This window comes from Somniosus microcephalus, chromosome 1, assembly GCF_052327205.1.
Source record: "Somniosus microcephalus isolate GS21.2 chromosome 1, FLI_Smic_1.0, whole genome shotgun sequence".
Lineage (NCBI taxonomy): Eukaryota > Metazoa > Chordata > Chondrichthyes > Squaliformes > Somniosidae > Somniosus > Somniosus microcephalus.
Window position 1 is genome coordinate 97,248,849 of NC_140987.1, and position 20,861 is coordinate 97,269,709.

The 20,861-nt window shown below is 40.7% G+C and overlaps 1 protein-coding gene across 2 annotated transcripts in view; it reads right to left on the reverse strand.

The window, feature by feature from the left end:
• Nucleotides 1-20,861, reverse strand: part of LOC147124248 (prolow-density lipoprotein receptor-related protein 1-like) — a 136,171-nt gene that overhangs the window by 30,681 nt on the left and 84,629 nt on the right. For both annotated transcript variants that reach the window (XM_085984223.1, XM_085984218.1), the window contains exons 42-52: nucleotides 18,244-18,612; nucleotides 17,094-17,216; nucleotides 16,874-16,996; nucleotides 15,413-15,532; nucleotides 15,208-15,333; nucleotides 10,920-11,091; nucleotides 10,050-10,274; nucleotides 7,535-7,653; nucleotides 7,311-7,450; nucleotides 6,526-6,661; nucleotides 2,134-2,283 (exon numbers count right to left, since the gene is read on the reverse strand). In XM_085984223.1, coding sequence (XP_085840349.1) covers nucleotides 2,134-2,283; nucleotides 6,526-6,661; nucleotides 7,311-7,450; nucleotides 7,535-7,653; nucleotides 10,050-10,274; nucleotides 10,920-11,091; nucleotides 15,208-15,333; nucleotides 15,413-15,532; nucleotides 16,874-16,996; nucleotides 17,094-17,216; nucleotides 18,244-18,612 — 1,803 coding nt within the window. The remainder of the gene's footprint in view (nucleotides 1-2,133; nucleotides 2,284-6,525; nucleotides 6,662-7,310; nucleotides 7,451-7,534; nucleotides 7,654-10,049; nucleotides 10,275-10,919; nucleotides 11,092-15,207; nucleotides 15,334-15,412; nucleotides 15,533-16,873; nucleotides 16,997-17,093; nucleotides 17,217-18,243; nucleotides 18,613-20,861) is intronic.

A 20,861-nucleotide genomic window follows, 5' to 3' on the forward strand; every position in this document is an offset into this window, starting at 1 on the left:
GGAGATCATGAGCAATGGGGACACACAAGGGTAAGAGTTTCAGATGAGCTTAAGCTGAGGGGGTGGGTGTTGGGAGGCTAGCCTGGAGCGCATTGGAATAGTCAAGTCTGAAGGTGACAAAGGCATCAATGATGTTTTGGCAGCAGATGGACAGAGACAATGTTAAGTGAAGTAGGCAGTCCTTGTGATGGAGGATATGGGGGTCAGAAGCTTAGCTCAGGGTTGAATAGGATGCAGAGGTTGCAAATAGTCTGGTTCTGCAGAGACAACTGCCACAGATGGAATTGGTGGCAAGGGTAGAGTTTATGGCAGGCATTGAAGATGGCGGCTTTGGTCTTACCAATGTTTCATTGGAGAAGACCAACTGGCTGACATGCAGTCTGATAGGAGGCAGTAGAAGGGTCAAAAATGGTAGTGCAGGAAACTTGAGATAGTGTCACCAGTGTACATGTGGAAGCTAACCCCATGTCTGTGGATGATGGCACAAAGGGTCAGCGTATAGATAAAGAGGGGCTCGGAGGATAAATCCTTGGAGGACAAGATAACAGTGCAGGGTCAGGAAGAAAGCCAATGTCAGATACTTGTACAATCATAGCCAGTGTGAAAAATGAACCAAATGAGGTTAATCCAGAGCTGGATAGCAGAGGGGGAAAAAAAAAAAAAGCATTGGAGGGTGGTGTGGCTACATAGAATTCACAGCAGAAACAAACCATTTGGCCCAACTGGTCAATGCTGATGTTTGTGCTTCCTCCCACCCTACTTCATCCAAATTCTATCTGCATATTGTTCTATGCCTTTCACCCTCGTGTACTTATCTAGCTTCCCTTCTATGCTATTCACCTCAACTATTCCATATGGTAGCAAGTTCCACATTCTAACCACTCTGGGTAGAGTAGTTTCTCCCGAATTCTTTATTGAATTTATTAGCAAGTATCTTACATTAAAGCCTCAATTCTGGACTCCCCTACAAGTGGAAACATCTGCTTCTAACCCATCAAACCCTTCATAATTTTAAAGACCTCTTAGGTTATTCATCAGCCTTCTCTTTTCTATATTCATCAGCCTTCTCTTTTCTAGAGAAAAGACAGTCTGTTCAGTCTTTTGACAGGTACAACTTCAGTTCTGATAGACTTGTAAACCATTTTTTGTTCCCCACACCTTCTCGTGTCTCTATCCTTTGTAATAGAGACTAGAACTGTACACTACTTCAAAATGTGGTCTAACCAAGGTTCTATACAAGTTTAACAACTTCCCTGCTTTTCAATTCTATTCCTCTAGAAATGAACTCTTGCTTAGTTTGTATTTTTTATGGCCTTGTTAATTTGTCACTACATTTATGATTTGTACATTCATATCCCTATACTCCTCTACTCCATTTAGACTAATTATCCAGAGAGTATGGCCCCCTTATTCCCCTACAAAAAAGTGTACCACCAGACACTTGCCTATATTGAAATTAATGTCATTTACACCCATTCTGCTTTTATTTTGTCAGTCTTCCCCTCAATTACACACCCCAATTTGGTATCCACAAATTTTGAAATTGTACTTAAGATTCCAAATAATTTGTAAGTGAGGAACAGCAATGGTCTAGCACATATCCCTCTGGAACACCACTCCCTGCCAGTCTGAGTAACTACCTTTAACCTATACTGTCTTCTGTTCTATAGCCAATGCTAGCCATTCTACTTATCCCCCCTGACTCCACATGCTCAGACCTTAGTCATGAGTCTATTATGCAATACCTTGAAGGTCTGTTGAAAATCAGACTGCATTACCCTTGTCTACTCTTCAAAGAATTCAGTAAGGTTGGTCAAGCATGACCTTCCCTTTTGAAATCAGTGTTGACCATTTGATTTCTAGATGCATTGTCTAGGTTTACCCAGTAGTTGTAAAAGAGGCAGAGCAGAATGAAAAGGAAGCTACACCAGTCAGTTTGAGGCTGTAACTCATGACTTGGTTTAAGCCAAGACATTTAATTTTGCAAATCTTGTCATGTTTGGAATAAGAACATAAGTGGGATTTCCTGCTCTACATCTACTCTACCAATAGATGACTTACTGTGGAGATTAGATGTATCTAGGTAATAAAGCAATTGTATGAAGTAGCAAATAAACCACTTCATGCTCATACCCATTCTGCAGTGCTGTCCATCCTTCTGCAGCACCATTCCAGATGGACACACACAGGTGTATTTTGGAGAGTGACTGTTGATCTGAGGAGCTGGGAGACACATGTATTTACACCCTCCATTCTTCAACTTCTCATTGCACCAGTTTTTGCCTGCAAACACAAGTTTTCAAAATCAATGTTGACAGAAATCAGCATTCTTCTCATGCAAGACAGCTCAAAGTCCAAGATATTGATAGCCAGATCTAATCTTGTAGCCAACAGGCCAAGCTTCAAAGTATTGCAATACAAGATTTGCTTTCTCTCATTGGAAGAGTTTATTTCATACATTCCCAACTGCATATAGCAGTTAGGTTAGTGATTACTTGCTACAAGCAATGGATGGCAAAACCAATCACATCAAAAACTGATTACCAATGCCGCATGATTGAGACCAAACAGCAAAGCATGTACAGTTTAAATCAAGCAAACTGAAATTAATGTAGTCTCATTCATCTTCATGCATTCCATCAAGGCTAGATTAAAACTTGCAATATGTACTCCAGTCTACAAGGTCTGGCTTTTGTAATACACTAGGTTCTAGCGTAGATATTTTAATCCAATCTTAGTTTGCTCCCATACAACTCATTTAATTCTGAACAGTGTCAAAAATTCCCAGTGTATAAAATATGAACATCACAGATAGAGGGGCGTTAGTTAAATCTGCAAGATTAATGAGCAGTGAAGAACTCAAACTGCCAGAAATAGCCACTCGCTTAATGGGGTAAATTGGGCAGTGTAAATTGCACTGATTTAAGTTTCTCAACTTTCCACTCATTTGCATATCACCAACCACCAAAATTGGCCATGGACCAGTGTAAATCAGGCAACGTTTGCAATATGCAAGTTTAAAAAAAATTTGCTTTAAAAATATTCCAGTGCACTAACTTATTGGTTATTAATACAGCAGTAATTGGTTTACCCCACAAAAATTACTTTAATCACTGTTGATCCACCACATAAGTAACTGGATTTTAAAGTCACTGACTGACTTCATACAGAACCATTTGCTAGTTACATTAGGGCACAGTAGTGAAAAATGACATTCAAAAGCTTTTAAACACATGCCAGTGTGTCCTTGCACCCAAAAGAACCAGCTTAAGAGCCTCCTCAAAGGCCTGCAAACAAGTGAAATTAGCAGAAACTCCCAATGGTAATTAATTCATCCTGGGGGTGCGGTCAGGGCTGGCTTCTAGCACAATGGTTTCTAAACCAGTGCAAGAGATCGGAAACTATTTGCGCTTAAAATTCTGTGAACCTTTGCTTGCATTATGCTGATTTCAGGTTAATTGCGCAGACAAAACTAGCGCAAGAGTGGAAACACTACCAATGTTAGTTGAGCGCTGCCTCTTCATTTACTATGGTACTGGCAAATGGCCATCACTGTCAGATATAGGCAGCTGCCTGTGATAAATGTGGATGGTAGAAGTGTTGGGGACTGGATTAAAATTCTCAAACTGCAGGCATTTTGCTGCCTGAAAATTCAGGCTCAGGTTTCTTTAAAAAAAATAAGTTTGATGTTAAATTTGGCATTTCTTGCCAGTTTTAATGCAAGATCAGCAACAGGAATTCACCAAAAAGTCAGTTTATTTTCTTAAACCTGGAGTACTAAAATTATATATTTTAGTATTGTTACATTGCATTTACAATCCTTCGATGAGGGGAAGGCTAAAAGCAATCTTTGAATATTTTGTTCAAAGACCAACAAATGGCAGTGTCAGTAGTTAAGCAGAACAGGGTAGCCAAAACTCTACCATTTCCTTTATCTATAGTTAATATGCTGAGTGGGGCAAACTTGCATTAAACATGGATATTCGGAACAAAAAAAAACATATCATCATGTGGTGAGCAGAATCCAATAATGCATATTTGCATTTTGAAACATAAAAATAAGAAATTGGCCCATAATGTGTGATCAGTGGCAAAGCAAAAGCATTTGCCACTGGCCCCGAAGTAAGCTTCCCATAAAAATCTTAGTGATCTGTGGCAAGAAGTTTGGCTTTTCAGATATGCAATTGAAATAAACAAATTAATGGGGAATCCCTAATGCGAGCTGTAACATCAACAGGCTGCCTAAGGAGTCAGTCAAAATGCAGAATTCTCAGACAGCAAACCAGGAAATTGTTCTTGTTAAAATTTATTCCTGGCATGTGGGCATCACTGGCAAGGTCAACATTTATGGGGTGGGGTGGGGGGGGGGGGGGGGGGGGAGACAGTGGTTAGACTCTCTTATTGGAGATAGGTAGAGTGTAACACTTGTGCCAGGCAATGACCATCAGCCCAAGCCTGAATGCCATCCAGGTCTTGCTGCATGTGGGCATGACTGCTTCATTGAGTTGCAAATGGAACTAAAGAAACACTGCAATCATCAGCAAACATCCCCACTTCTGACCTTATGATGGAGGGAAGGTCATTGATGAAGCAGCTGAAGATGGTTGGGCCTAGGACACTGCCCTGAGGCAATTGACCAACAACCACTTTCCTTTGTGCTAGGTATGACTAGCCAGTGGTGAGTTTCCCTCCAGATTCCCATTGACTTCAACTTTACTAGGGCTCCTTGATACCACAGTCAAATGCTGCCTTGATGTCAAGGGCAGTCACTCACCTCTGGAATTCAGCTCTTTCATCCATGTTTGGACCAAAGCTGTAATGAGGTCTAGTGCAGAGTGGTCATGGTGGAACCCAAACTGGGCATCAGGGAACTGGTTAATGGTGAGCAAGTGCCACTTGATAGCAGTCAACGACACCTTCCATCACTTTGCTGATAGAGTAGACCGAGAGCGGTAATTGGATTTATCCTGCTTTTTGTGGACAGGACATACCCTGGCAGTTTTCCACATTGGCTAGAGGCACGGCTAGTTCTGGAGCACAAGTTTTCAGCATGACAGCCAGGATGTTGTTGGGTCCCATAGCCTTTGCTGTATCCAGTGCGCTCAGCCATTTCTTGGCATCACGTCGAGTGAATTGAATGGGCTTGTGATGGTGGGGACTTCAGGAGGAGGCCAAGATGAATCATCCACTTGGCACTTCTGGCTGAAGCTGGTTGCAAATGCTTCAGCCTTGTCTTTTGCACTCACGTGCTATTAATTGAAGGTGGGTATATTCATGGAGCCTCCTCCTCTCTTAATTGTTTAATTGTCCACCACCATACATGAGTGGATGTGGCAGGATTGTAGAGCTTTGATCTGATCTGTTGATTGTGGGATCACTTAGCTGTCTATAGCATGCTGCTTCTGTTTAGCATGCATGTAGTCCTGTGTTGCAGCTCCCCCCCCCCCTCTCTTTTTGGTACACCTGGTGCTGCTCCTGGACTCATTGAACCAGGGTTTGTCCCTTGACTCGATGGCAATGGTAGAGTGAGGGATATGCTGGGCCATGAGGTTAGATTGTGGTGGAATACAAATCTGCTGCCCCTCATGGATGCCCAGTTGAGCTGCTAGGTTTGTTCTGAATCTATCCCATTTAGCAAGTTGGTAGTGCTACACATGGAGGGTGTCCTCTGAAGAGTGGACTTAGTCTCCACAAGGACTGTGGTAGGCACTGCCACCAATGCGGTCATGGATAGATGCACCTGCAACAGATAGATTGGTGAGAACAAGGACAAGGTTGGATTTTCCCGAGCGTTTGTTCTCACCACAAACCCAGTGGCAGCTATACCCTTCAGGACTCTGCTACCGAGTCACACTTTGTAAGCTCCTTTGATTTTAATTTTTAAAAATATGAGTGCAAAACAGAGGTTGGGGCTCACATGGGGAAAAAGGCAAACCTGAAATAATGAAGAAACTATTAAGATAAATTTGACACCTTACAATAAAAGTTAGTGTTTCAGGGCCAATGTCTGTAGCAGTCAATATGCTGTTAAAACCCCTTTGGATTAAAGTGTAATTGGGTCTAACTTTTAATGGGGTATTTAACAGCAGAAGAGCCAAAGTTAAATTAGTTTCCAATTGATAGATTACACCGATTGCCAGCTGTCCAGGGTGGGTGGTCCCCACAGCGCAGCCAGTGTTGGAGCAGTGAATGACTGACGCAACTTCATGATTCACATTAGGATGCACATGTGCAACATCCTGGAGGTTGGTCAGTTTCCCACCACAAATGCTGGGCCAAAAAATGTAACTGTAGGACAATTCAGAATTTGGAGATCTAATTTTGATCATTTTATTGTTTGCAAATGCAACCATGGCTGTCAAAAAACTGGTTTAATTTCTAGCTAGAGAGAGGCTACTATACATTAAGTGACTGATCCATGAAACTGAACAGTAATGTTACCATAGTATAATCTTATTTTGAAAAGACTAATTTATAAGCAGTTTTTCCCCATTTAAATTGATGTTAAATTGCTTGACTTCCTACCTGATGGCTGTGCTAGCTCATGATAGACAATGATGTCCTTAGGTTCCTGAAGGTTGGAGATTAATGTAATCAGATTTTTTCCTGTGAATTTATTAGCTCCATAGATAGCGTTAGACTCAGTCCAGAAGATACGATCCTGAAATAAGACCACTTTCAAAGTTCATATCAGGCAAATGGAGTCAATGTTAATCATGAAAATCCACATTCCAGTGGTGGATACATTTTCTAACTTCACATGCTTTGCACTATAGCTAGGGTTACTGGGTAGAATTGCTGTACAGGCATTTACAATTAACTTTACAGAGTTTGTGTTCACTTTTATAACTGATGTTTAGTAGAGTCACCTAGAATGCATCACGTGAAACTTTGCCCACACTTTCTAAAAGCCAAAATCCATCAATCGCTACACTCAATATTACAATGCTCCACACTACAGTTAATGTACATGAATATGGACCAGCAGCCATAAAGATGCTGAGTAGAGGCCAGATGCTCCTGAAGGACAAGATTGTAATCATCCTTGTGCAGCCTCAACAGACCATCTGCCCTCTTGGCTGTGGGCAGTTGGGTATTAGAGGAACAGACAAGAATGCAATTCACAGAAAAAATTCAGATGTATCCAATACAAGCTGCTCAGTGGAGTTTCAGTAAAACCCAAGAATCTTCCAAAACTTCATAGAATCTCAAGTATTATTTCTTAATTTTTTTTGAAACTGGAATATTCAGATATAGTAACTTATTTAATACTGCTGCAGTTATACAAACTTTAATATCAAATACCTTACCTCAAATATTGACACACCAAAAGGATGAGCCAGAAATTCATGCGAGGAAAGCACAGTTCTTCTATCCTGTCCAGCCACATCGACACTCGACAGTGTGTGCAGTTTAGAGTCAACCCAATATAGACGGTTTTTCACATAATCTGTAGGCAAGTGGAATTGAATAAACCAGGCTGTAGTTTTAAAACAAAACCAAAAAAAATCTGTCCTTTCAAGAGTCTACTCACCAAGTGCAATGGCATTTGGCCATTCAATGTCTCTAGTAACTAGGAGCTTGCGATCAACACCATTCATTCCTGCTTTTTCAATTACTGATGGTTCACCCCAGTCTGACCAATAAATATACCTGTAAATAAGTAGTAACAATTAATGCAATCAGAGTTGTCCTTGATGACTAGAACAGTAGAATTTAAGAAATAACATTGCTGTTCCACCTAGTTGCTGCATTACACTTAATGGTGGCACACCAACTTTTGATTCCTACCATCTGAAAGTCAAGGTATACACCATACATCAGTGTAGCTCAATGAGATTACCATATAAGATTGAAAATTGAACTGTGCTTCAGATTACTGGTTTGAAGATTTTGGCATAGCTAATTTACAACTTCAGATGAAGTGGGCACAATTACTTTGCATGTTTACATGGTTCCAAGTGTGTATAATTTCCTACTTAAGTATACAAGTTTCTTTTCCCCACCAAGTGAGTGCTTTGCTATGGTGATACATGCAACTCACTCAAGAACTTGGACAAAAGCAAGTAACTGCAGTGATGAAAGCTACATATGGAATCCAAGTCCAAAAAATGTAATATGAAGCCAGAAATGGAGATGCCCATGATGGTTACACAAAGTCAACCTAGAAAAAACCAGAACAGCTTAAAGCACACCATCAGCCAAGGAAACTGCTTTTATCTTGGGGGGGGGGGGGGGGGGGGAGGATTGGGTGAATTGGTTAAATTCAATGGATTTTCTTTAATGTTTTGGGGATATTCACACATTTTAGTGTAAACGGACTCCTGGACATCAGAAAATTAGTTAAGAGCTTAGTGGGACACAAGCTCATCATAACTCAAAATGATGGATAATGGGTAAACTTGGTTGGGATTGCAAAGGATGATCTGCATATACAGCCTCTAAATTGATTTCAAATTACTTTGTTGCATCTTCCAGCATGGAGATCTAATTTTGAAGCAAATTTTTTGCCAGAAATCTGTAACCCATGCAAGAGATTGGATTTTTAAATGCAAATTGTTTGGAAACTAGTTTCCAATCTTTTGCACTAAAAGCCAGCCTTGTCCACAAAACTGGCCACACCCCCAGGGTGAATTACCATTGGGAGTTTCCACTATTGCACTCATTTGCCAGCCTTCAAGGTGGCTCCAAAAAATTAAGTTGGTTCTTTTGGGCACAATTTAAAAGTTTTAGAATGGATTTCTTTTATTTACTAAGAAACTGACTACTGTACCTCAATGTAACTAAAAAACAACCATTTGCTAGTCATGACCAGTAATTTAAAATCAGTTACTCAAGTGAAGTGACTGATTAAAATGCTTAGTAAAAAACCTTCAGTTGTATTAACAAGCTGCACAAAGTTACCATTTTTAATAGATCAAGGAATTTTTTTTGAAAGCAAAATTTAAATTATACTATGCTACCTGATTGTGCTGGTGCATTCCAGATTGTCTGTTCAGTGATAAGTGAGTTTGAGCAGAAACTAGGTGGAAAAAACTAATATAATCTGGGCATAAATTGCACCCAAAGTGGAAATTCTAGTGTCTAGTAGATCGGATTTAAAATAATTTTGTAGCATAAAAAACAGAACAGTGCAGCATGCATATGCTACAGCGGTGTGATAATTAAGCAGATCCAGGTCTTCCAAAAAGGGCTGCTTCTAGCCCATGTGCAAGCGCTGAACCATGTCTTTGAACTAATCTCTCTGCAAGTTCCAATGCCGATTAAGATAAAAAGATCAATGCACTCACTGCACAGCATGACCCTGAAGAACTGCACAGATTGAAGTTGGTATCAATCAGAAACTTCAGATACCAATATAAAATTAATTGGATACAGATATAGATGAAAATGCAGCTAGAAATAGGCCATAAAGTAAGTGGCATTCTACATTTTATCCATGGAGCAATGAATGTAAATGCAGGGAAGTGATGTTGAATTAGAGCAAGATACTGGTTTGGCTACAGTTGGGAATGTTGTGCGCAGTTCTGGGCATCCTCTTTATAGGAATCATTAGAACCATGGAAGATGTACGAAAGATTCACTAGAGTATGAATTGAGTGGTCAGTTATGAAGGCTAAAAAGGGTTTTCATGGATAGAAATAAGGCTAAACAGGTTTTCAAAATTAGGAAGGTGGTTTTGGTTAGTAAATCAGGAACAGACTGAGGATTAAGTGAAGGGGAAGTTAGAAATAATTAAGGGTTATGATAACAAAATGCTTTACAAGTGGCTATTGAGGTACAGACCAGTCATTTAAAAAGGGAACGACATTAATTTGAATATAAAAATAAGTGTGCAAGGAAAGACAACTCCTGTCCAAGAACAAGCATCAGCACCTGCATAAAGGGGGAAAATGGCTCCCGTGCTGTAAATTCTGTAATACAAATGCCGACTTTCTGCATAGTTAGCATCTGTGGTTATCTGATCAAAAAACAGTCTTAAATACTTAAAACTACATGTGCTTTGAATTGCATGTCAATACCCTGCAGAACATTTAAGAGCTTCATACCCAGATAGTGGATCAACTGTTACAGAAGCTGGCTCCCTCAAGTTGCTGTCAAAGAGAATCTTCCTTTTGATTCCATCAAAGCTTGCCACAGATATGGTTCGAGCACCCACATCAGTCCAGTAAATGTTTTTGTAGATCCAGTCCACAGCAATTCCCACGTGAATTTGTACATTGTTAACAATCCTGGAAATATCTGCACTGCCTTTGTGCTTATCCATCAGCATACTGTGGAAAGGCTAAATGGTTAGAATCTGTTTACTCCAAATTTAAAAATTAATACTCTTGAACTGGGGTGAAGTCATGTTAATTCATGACTGAAATGCACAACACAGTGCCAGTATAGTTATAACTGATCTAGGTGTGTCCAAGTCATCACCATGCAGGCTGCACCATTACCAGATATTATGCAAAGAACACAGCCATAATTTTAATCAAAAGATGAACCACCAACTGATTTCCCTCCCCCACCCCAAAAAGATAAGCAAAAATTGAGACATGTCACAAAAGGTTTGTGGCACATTTAGCATTAAACCATTTTGAATGTTCTCACTGGGCCACTTAGTTTAGATCGTGGATGCGATAGAAAAAGTTTAAATAAAACTTAAGGCACAATTCAAAGTAAATTTAGTATGCCACTGGGATTACTAGTCCCATTTAAAATGCCAATAAACTACCATTTTGACTCAATTACAAATCAGCCAAGAGAAACTAAACATCTGCAATTACAACAAAAATCAAATCAAAGCAACTATTCAGCCATAAAGTGTTCAATACAAAAAGTAGGCACTTTGTCGATGGAGCTGACTGAACAAAAGTTTACAAATTGGATCTTTTACAACAGCTACAAGGATTCAACAACATTTGAATTACCTGAAAATTGCCTGCTGTCCCAAGTCAACCCAGAAGATTCTCTGCTCTGCAACATCAGCGTCAAGCGCCATAGCATTTCTCAGCTGCCCAACCACCGGACTGTACTCTTTGTGGCGCAATCCCAGTTTCCTGATATCATGGCGATTAGTGAAGATCAAGTATGGCTCCTCTCCTACAAAGAAAATTTAAACTGAATACATGAAAGTGGCCCTAAAAAAAAGTAAAAATCAGTTCCACTGCAAACTTCACTCAATGAACTGACATGTAGCTTGGAACCAAGGCATTTGTTCCTCTTGCAGAAGAACAAAAAGCAATTCACAGTAAACCGACATGAAGTCCAAAGTGACAAGTTAGATGAAGTGAGCCATTAAATTAGTTTATTTGCACCAAAGTCCTCATGCTGTGCTCATTAGAATCAGGCAAGTAAAGCTGGAGGAATTCAAGAGTCTACCAGAAATTTCTATGCAGGAAGACTGTGCAAAATGCCCAAGGCATTTTCATTCCTATTATTCTCTTGGCACTAGAGAGATTGATATACTGGTGAATTGTCTACACTGAAGCAATTACATTAACCTATGCCCTGCAACATCTGGTGAAAGTCAGCTTGTGGGGGAAAAAAAAAGCTCAGAGCAGCTCAGAAATATTACTTGCATTGAGGAAATAATTGTAACTTAAATGAGCAGAGATTGTGCTTTTTTAAACTCGTCACATTGTACCAGAACTTCACACCCCTCCCATGATCATATCTGCCCCTTTGTTTAATTGAATGAGAATATAATTTAAACAGTTTAATATAACCAAGCAAAAAATTCTGCAAACTGAACAATGTACAAATAATTGGCCACTTAAGCCAAGAAACAGACTGGGCAGAAGTCAGCTCAATACTTTTCATTCGGCTGAGGTACACGAAGTAAATGAGATACCAAGGAATACTTTTCACAGTCAACACTCTAAAATAGGCTGGCGATGTTTGCTGAGCATGGATTTGCTGCAAGCATTCAAAAAGGGATATGGACAAATTCCTGCAACCAGAAGTCAGTAATGGGAAATAGGTGGGCTAATGGGGACTAGTGATTAATCACTGGCCTCCTGGAGCTTACTTGATTGCCTTAGAGGGTCAGAGTGCAGTTCCCCAGGAGTTTGTTTTCCTGTAATTGAAAAAGGTTTTTTTGCTTCTCCCAGGAGATTGCTGCTCTGTGCAAATTGCATGGTCAGGATGGAACAGACTTGATGGACCAGCTAGTCATCTCCTGTCCAAATGTAGTTCCTACAGGCAAGGTCAGCATGGTTTCAAGAAGGCATGAAATGCCAGGGAAAGTGTTGGCTTTTGAGGATAAGTGTGTTAATTGCATCAAGTACCAGTTTGCTAGTGATGAAATCCATGAAAGCTAAAGTGCATATGGTTACAGGGGGGGAAAAAAAACACTAAACATTTTGCATTGGAGGAAAAAAGGCAGGTCATGTATGAAATCACACCTTGCCCATAAAAGGTATCATTCTGAAGTCATTCAGACTATACAAAGTTACCAAAAACATCAAGAGCCCAATATATACTACAGGTTTGTTTAGAGACTATTTAACTAGTTATATACAAATGCTAAAAAGGGATCACAAGAGATGCCCTTTATGATCATTGAAGGGGGAAGGGGCCATTAGAAATTCACAACAGATTCAGAAAATAGGTCCTGCCTTTTGAGTAAGTCACTAGGGTAGTGGACAAGGACAATCTGGTAGACATGGTCTAGCTGGACCTTCAGAAAGCCTCGATAAAAAAAAGGTACTGGGGGAGTGGGTCACATTAGCAACCAGCATTTAATCTAGATAAACAATGTCATGCACATTGGTAGGCCCACAGAATATACACAATTTCCAGCAAACAATACTGAAAGTAGTATTATTGTGCACAGATCATTGAAAGTTCATGACTAATGTAGAGAACTGTAGCTAAAGCCAATAGGGTATTGGATTGTTTTAATAAAACCAGTGTAAAGCAAAGGACACAATTGTCACTGTACAGATTGCTGGTCAGACTGCATATGGAGTACTGCACCCAGTTTTGGTCCCCTCACATGGTGGGTGATAGTGGCCTTGGAAAAAGTCCAGAGGGGGAAAGAGTTACAAAAATGATTCCTAGCTTAAAAAGACTCTCAGCTACTCAGATAGGCTCAAGGACCTTAGTCTATTTACTTTAGAGCACCATAAAGTTAGGAGACCTGATGAGGTCTATAAAATAAAAAAGGACTGGATAACACCCAGATTGATATTATTCCAGTTTAATAGATTTTTTTTTTTTTGGGGGGGGGGGGGGGGGGGGGGGGAAGGGAGGCAAGGTGGTGTTTCATCATCATGTGGGGCAGGCTTGATGGATCAGCTTGCCTTTTCATTTTCATATGTAAGCTATTTGATGCTCAAGCAGTGATGTCAACATCAAGTACATCCAAGCCAGGTACATCACATCTATCTTCAGAAACAGATAGGAGCAGGAGTAGGCCAGTCGGCCCTTTGAGCCTGCTCCGCCATTCAATGAGATCATGGCTGATCATCCAAATTCAGTACCTGGTCCCTGCCTTCTCCCCATATCCCTTGATCCCTTTAGCCTTAAGAAACATATCCAACTCTTTCTTGAATATATTTAATGAACTGGCCTCCACCGCCCTCTGTGGCAGAGAATTCCACAGGTTCACCACTCTGGGTGAAGAAATTCCTCCTCATTTCAGTCCTAAATGGCTTACCCCTTATCCTTAGACTATGACCCCTGGTTCTGGGCTCCCCGGCCATCAGAAACATCTTTTCTGCATCTAGTCTGTCCAGACCCGACAGAATTTTATAGGTTTCGATGAGATCCCCTCTCAATCTTCTAAATTCCAGTGAGTATAAGCCCAATCGACACAATCGCGCCTCGTACGTCATTCCTGCCATCCCAGGTATCAGCCTGGTGAATCTTCGATGCACTCCCTCCATGGCAAGAACGTCCTTCCTCAGATAAGGTGACCAAAACTGCACACAATACTCAAGATGTGGTCTCACCAAGGCCCTGTACAACTGCAGCAAGACATCCTTGTTCCTGTACTCGAACCCTCTTACTACGAAGGCCAACATACCATTTGCCTTCTTAACCGCCTGCTGCACCTGCATGCTTACCTTCAGCGACTGGTGCACAAGAACACCTAGGTCTCTCTGCACTGCCCCTTCTCCCAATCTATTGCCATTCAAATAATAATCTGCCTTCCTGTTTTTACCACCAAAGTGGATAACTTCACATTTATCCACATTATAGTGCATTTGCCATGTTTCTGCCCAATCACCCAACCTGTCCAAATCGTACTGGAGTTTCACAACATCCTCCTCAGTGTACCCTCCCACCCAGCTTTGTGTCGTCTGCAAATTTGGAGATTTTACATCCAATTCCCTCGTCCAGATCATTAATATATATTGTGAACAACTGGGGTCCTAGGACCAATCCTTGCAGTACCCCACTAGTCACTGCCTGCCACTCAGAATACAACCCGTTTATTCCAACTCTGCTTTCTGTCCGCCAACCAGTTCTCTATCCAAGTCAATACCTTGCCCTCAATCCCATGTGCCTTAATTTTGCACGCTAATCTCTTATGCGGGACTTATCGGAAGCCTTCTGAAAGTCCAAATACACCACATCCACTGGTTCTCCCTTATCTATTTTACCAGTTACATCCTCAAAATTCCAGTAGATTAGTCAAGCATGATTTACCTTTTGTAAATCCATGTTGACTTTGTCCGATCCTGTCACTGCTTTCCAAGTGTTCTGCTATTACATCTTTTATAATGGACTCTAGCATTTTCCCCACTACCGATGTCAGGCTTACCGGTCCATAATTCCCTGCTTTTTCTCTACCTTTTTTTGAATAGTGAGATAACATTAGCTACCCTCCAATCCATGGGTACTGTTCCAGAGTCTATCAAGTTCTGGAAGATGACCAGCAATGCATCTACTATTTCTACTGAGGCAGTTTTTATCTGCCTCAACAGCTTACTTGAATCCCAAATTCAGAAAAGCAGTCCTACTGCACAAGTGGAAGTGTTTCCAATTCCATGTTAGTCTTTTCAGCCAGATTACTAAATACCAAATTGTGCACAGGTCTGAGTCACTTGAGTTAAAATGGAGTGAGCATTTCATTGGTCCCCTTTACAACTAAACAGCTTCTCAGTCTGGGCTAGTTTCAGATAAAATTCCTAGTTGTGAAAGAGCAGTGCACCAACCAGTTAATACCCAATATCCTTAACAGATTTCAACTAAAGATATTGTACTTGCCTACAGCCTTGCAAACGCCATTGGCTGAATCCATGAGATATCCAGTTTGGCATTCACACATATAGCCTCCTTCTAAATTGATGCAAGTTTGACTGCAGGTTCCAGGATTTTTGCATTCATCAATATCTGCAAATAAAGCACCAATAACCCTTGAACTTTATGAAGTGAGTCACTAACTTCTTGTAGGACAGCAAAGTCAACTTACCATCACAGGTTTTCTTATCAATTAACTTGAAACCAGTGGGGCAATCACATTCATAGCCAATGACCAGATCCCTGCAGATGTGAGCGCAGCCTCCATTGTTCACTAAGCACTCATTCACATCTGAGGAAAGAATGAAGTTACTTAATACTCCTCTCCCAGGATAAAATCACTCCTACTAAATAAAGTACATTCAAGGGCTTCATAAGCTATAAAACTAAACATACTTATTGCATGATTAAAGTTTGAATATCTCATACATTCTGATGTACTTTCAATACCATAACCTACAGATTTAAAGCTGGTCCTCATCAGTGCCATGCATCTCTGTACTGGTGAACAAATACCTCAGTGTAGGGCTAGGTACAAAGTTGTAAACAAATGTGAAAAGAATTCCAGAGTGCTGATTGCTAAATATAAGATGCAACCTAATTTTTTTGTCCAGTTGCAGAATTCATGACCTAGCTAGAAAACATGTAAATAAAAAAAAGGTTGTGTTCCATAGATATCCTGCATAGGAGTTCAAAATGAAACCATGCATGCTAACTGAAGTCCAATATTGCCAATTTGAATTTTACTTTGCCAAACATTTTTGAAAAGGAATTTGCAATACAAGTTTACTGAAAGTCAGCAAGTCCTCTATTACATTAATTCTTAATCACACCCAAAGCCTTCAGGCTTAATCTGCTTGTTTTCAGAGATGGGAATGTTAGGAAAAAAGATCTGAAAGACTGCAATAGTGCTACTGTGGCGGTACCACTGGTTGTACCTTACATGAAGACAATTCCCTTTAACTTAGCTTTTGGGGCCGTTGCCCCTTTAAGACACGCCCTAGCGCGCTGACGTCACATCACGTACAACGCGAGTGCGGTGGCTGCTGGCCCGACCTTCCAGGACAGCCGCCGGCACAGCCCAGCCTCTTCTGCCTCAACGGCTAGCGACGCGCATCACGTGACGCCCTAAGCGTGGGAAACGTGAAGTCACAACAAACGCAATGACGTCATCACTCCACAGGACTGCAAACTCAGTCCTCGTTGTAATGATATCAATACACTCGTGGAGTCCCCGCTGGGACAAGACCTATACCACGGTGCTCCTACAGTCAGCCATCTTACCTGATGTAATTAGTCTGTTCCTGTAAATAAACAACTTGTTAATAGTTTGTCGAAGTCAAACTCTCTAGTGGCGATCTACACGAACCGCTACACTACACTTAAATTGCATCTTTTTGTAGATAAATCAATTTTTAATGAAAACCAAGGAAGATTGTCATTTAAAAATAGATTTGGGATAAATCAAACTACATCTGACTGCAGAATGCTAGGCACAATAAAGTTAACCATTAAACTTGTTATAGCCAAGTACTATACAGGGTTTGTCCCTCAGCAGCAATATTAGTTTTAAAACCAGCACACTAGGAATTAAAGCTTTGTATGCCTGCATTATAACCAATTCACTACTTACTACATTCTTTGGAAGATTCATCACTCCAATCCCTGCAGTCCTGATGCCGATTACATGCTTTTGTTATATCTATGCATTCTCCACTTCCACATTTGAAGTCAGTGGGTCCTGTGCACTCTGTAGCTGCAGAAAAGAAAACAAACAATTTTTAATGAAGAGCTTGTTAACAGTCAGTCAGTCAGTCAGTCAGTCAGTCATTCTAATGATGTTGTACACTTACCATTTATACAGCTGGATTCATCACTGCCATCAAGACAATCGCTCAGTCCATTACATTTCCTGTCATTATGGATACAGGCACCATCGCCACATCTGAAGTAATCTGGTCTACATGTTTGAGGAGCTAAAAAGCAAAGTTAGAACAGCTTGCTCACATTTAGGTATTCCAGCCAGTTAAACTACTAGTGGTTAAACAGATGTACAATATCTGAAAGCAGTAAATGCTGTTCCTGCTTCAGCCCCACCTGAAATCAGAAGCTAAACTTTCTGGTCCTCTTCAGGACAGCTTTTGAAACTCAAATTATATTTGATAAAAGGAGCTAAAATCTCAATTACATTTTGGTACCATGGTTGCTAGAACCATCCCCAGGATTATTCTTGAGCACTTCAACAAATACAAGTAGAGCAAAGAGGCAGCATTAATGTGAAGGTAGGTCATATCTGACTAATCTAGCTCAATTTTGAGGATGTCACCAAGTTGCTCGATAGGCAGTGTCTATGGATGTTCTATCTATATTAGAGACTTGCAGAAAGCATTTGATAAAGTTCCAAACAAGAGCCTAGCAGCAAAAATAAAAGCACCCAGAATTGGAGATAAACTCATGACATGGGTAGGTAGGAGGGAGAGAGAGAATGTTACTGTATAAAAAGTGATGTGCCCTAGGGATTTATACTGGGCCTCAGCTTACTATATAAAATGGTGATTCAATAGGGCAGTTAGAGGTAGAGAAACAATTTTCACTAGTGGTGGAATCCAGAACAAAGCATGGTCTTAAAATTCAAGCTAGGCCATTTAGGAGTGAATTCAGGAAGCACTTTTGCCACAGGATAGTGAATCTGGGATCCTCTTTCCCCAAAAAGGCTGTGGGTTCAGGACAATTGAATCAGTTTTTTAAAATTAGGAAACAGTATATGGATCAAAGGCTGGTAAATGGAATGGTGACAGATCAGCCATGAAGTAATTGATTGGCAGAACAGGTTCAAGGGGCTGAATGGCCTAATCCTAGGTTCTTTGGATTTGACCATTAGGTGGTGCCTGGGTTAACATTTGCTGACTTTTTCACATCACACCTAGAAGACCCACAACACTGCTGAACTGAACAGGAAATCGTTCTTTAAATACCAAAAGCAGAAAAGGTTGGACAACTTACAGCAGTTGACTTCATCACTTCCATCTTTGCAGTCAGCATCTCCATCACAGTACCATCGACTATGGATGCATTCACCTGAACTACATTGAATTTCATTTGGAGAACAGATCAGAGGAAGATGGATGTGCCCACAGCGGTCTGGAGATTCATCAGATTGGTCAGCACAATCAGCATTTGTGTCACACACCCAACCCAAGGGGATACATTCCAAACTATTGCACTGAAACTCATGTGGGCCACAGGAAGGTGGGACACAGCCTTTTTCATCACTTCCATCACCACAGTCATCCGCACCATTGCAGATAAATGCCATGGAAATGCATCTGCCACTGGAGCAGGTAAAATCTGTTAAGCCACAAGTAAAAGTACCTGAAAAATGATAAAGACAAAATTAAGATGGCTTGAAAGATAGATATGTCTATTATTTGAGTAACTTCAAAAGACACTTACTTTTCAAACCAATTAAATGGACAGTAGAATAAAAAGGCATTGACATTGTCTTGAGCAGTCTTATTTGGGTGGCAAATGGGTTATTTATAACCATATTAATTGTATACAGGAATGCATTTGCAACATGTAGTTTGAATGGCAAAATTAGATTCCATTAGCACTGGCGCGAGATCAAACTAACCATATTTTGTACCTACTACAGATTTAGAGCATTGTTGTCCTACTCTATGGTAGAGCTAGCAAAATTAATGGGACTAAAGTCAATAAATCCCAAGGACCAGATGATCTACATCCTAGGGTTTTCAAAGATGTGGCCATTGGGATAGTGGACACATTGGTTGTCATCTTCCAAAATTCTATAGATGCTGGAACAGTTCCTGCAGATTGGAGGATAGCAAATGTAACCCTGCTATTTAAGGAGGGAGAGAAAACAGTGAACTACAAACCTATTAGCCTCACATTAGTTGGGAAAATGCTGGAATCTATTATAAAGGATGCAATAACTGGGCACTTAGAAACTAATAGTACGATTGGGCAGTCAACATTGATTTATGAAAGGGAAGTCCTGTTTAACAAACCTATTGGGGAACAAAGTTAGGGCACATGGAATTGAGGGTAATATTAGCATGGATTGGGAATGGTTAACAGACAGAAAACAAAGTAGGGATAAACAGGTCTTTTTCAAGATGGCAGGCTGTGACTAGTGGGGTACCGCAAGGATCAGTGCTTGGGCCCCAGCTATTCACAATCTTGATCAATGATTTGGATGAGGGGACCAAATGTAACATTTCCAAATTTGCTGATACAAAGCTAGGTGGCAGTGTCAGTTGTGAAGAGGCTTCAAGGGGATCTTGACAGGCTGAGAACATGGCAGATGGAATATAATGTGGATAAATATGAAGTTATCCACTAAAAACAGAAAGGCAGAGTATTTCCTAAAATGGCAAAAGATTAGAGAATGCAGATGCTCAAGGGACCTGGGTGTCCTTGTACATGAGTCACTGAAAGTGAATGTGCAGGTGCAGCAAGCCATTAGGAAGGCAAATGGTTTGCTGGCCTTCATTACAAGGGGATTTGAGTACAGGAGTAAAGAAGTCTTACTCCAATTATATATGGCCTTGGTGAGACCACACCTGGAGTAGTGTACAATTTTGGTCTCCTTACCCAAGGAAGGATATTCTTGCCATAGAGGGAGTGCAACAAAGGTTCACGAGATTGATTCCTGGGATGGCAGGACTGTCGTATGAGAAGAGATTGAGTAAACTAGGCCTGTATTCTCTTGAATTCAGATGAATGAGGGGATCTCATTGAAACATACAAAATTATTACAGGGCTGGATATGGTGGATACTGGGAGAATGTTTCCCTTGGCTGGGGAGTCTAGAACCAGGGGCCACAGCCTCAGGATAAAGGGTAGGCCATTCAGGACTGAGATGAGAAGACATTTCTAGAGGATGGCAAATCTTTGGAATTCTCTACCCCAGAGGGCTGTGGAGGCTCAGTCGTTGAGTATATTCAAAACAGAAGTCAATAGATTTCGGACTAGCAAGGGATATGGTGATAGGGCCGGTGAATGGAGTGGCCAGTGAATGGAGTGGAGGCAGATCAGCAATGATCTCACTGAATGGCAGAGCAGGCGCGAAGGATGGAATGGCCTACTTCTGCTCCCATTTGTTCTTCTGTATTAAACAAATTTCCTGAAGTAACTGCTTAGCTGGTGTTAAGTCAGTTTCTCCCCTCCACCCTTTTTAAAAACTCTAGTACTAGTGGTATTGAAATGTGCCACCACAATTAAGCACCTCCATTTGAAATTTGGCACAGAAACCCATTTTTACACTTAGTCTTCACAAAGGAGGACACAAATAACCTCCCAGAGATGTCAGGGAACATAGGGTCTAATGAGGGAGGAATTGAATGAAATCATTTGTAGGGAAATGGTGTTAAGGAAGTTGATGGGATTAAATGATAAATCCCCAGGACCTGATAATCTACATCCTAGGGTACAGAAGTGGCCCTAGAAATAGTAGATGCATTGCTGGTCATCTTCCAAAATTCTGGAACAGTTCCCATGGATTGGAGGCTATCGAACGTAACCCAACTATTTAAAAAGGGTGGTAGAGAAAAAAAAAGGGAATTAAAGAACGGTAAGCCAGACATCAGTAGTGGGGA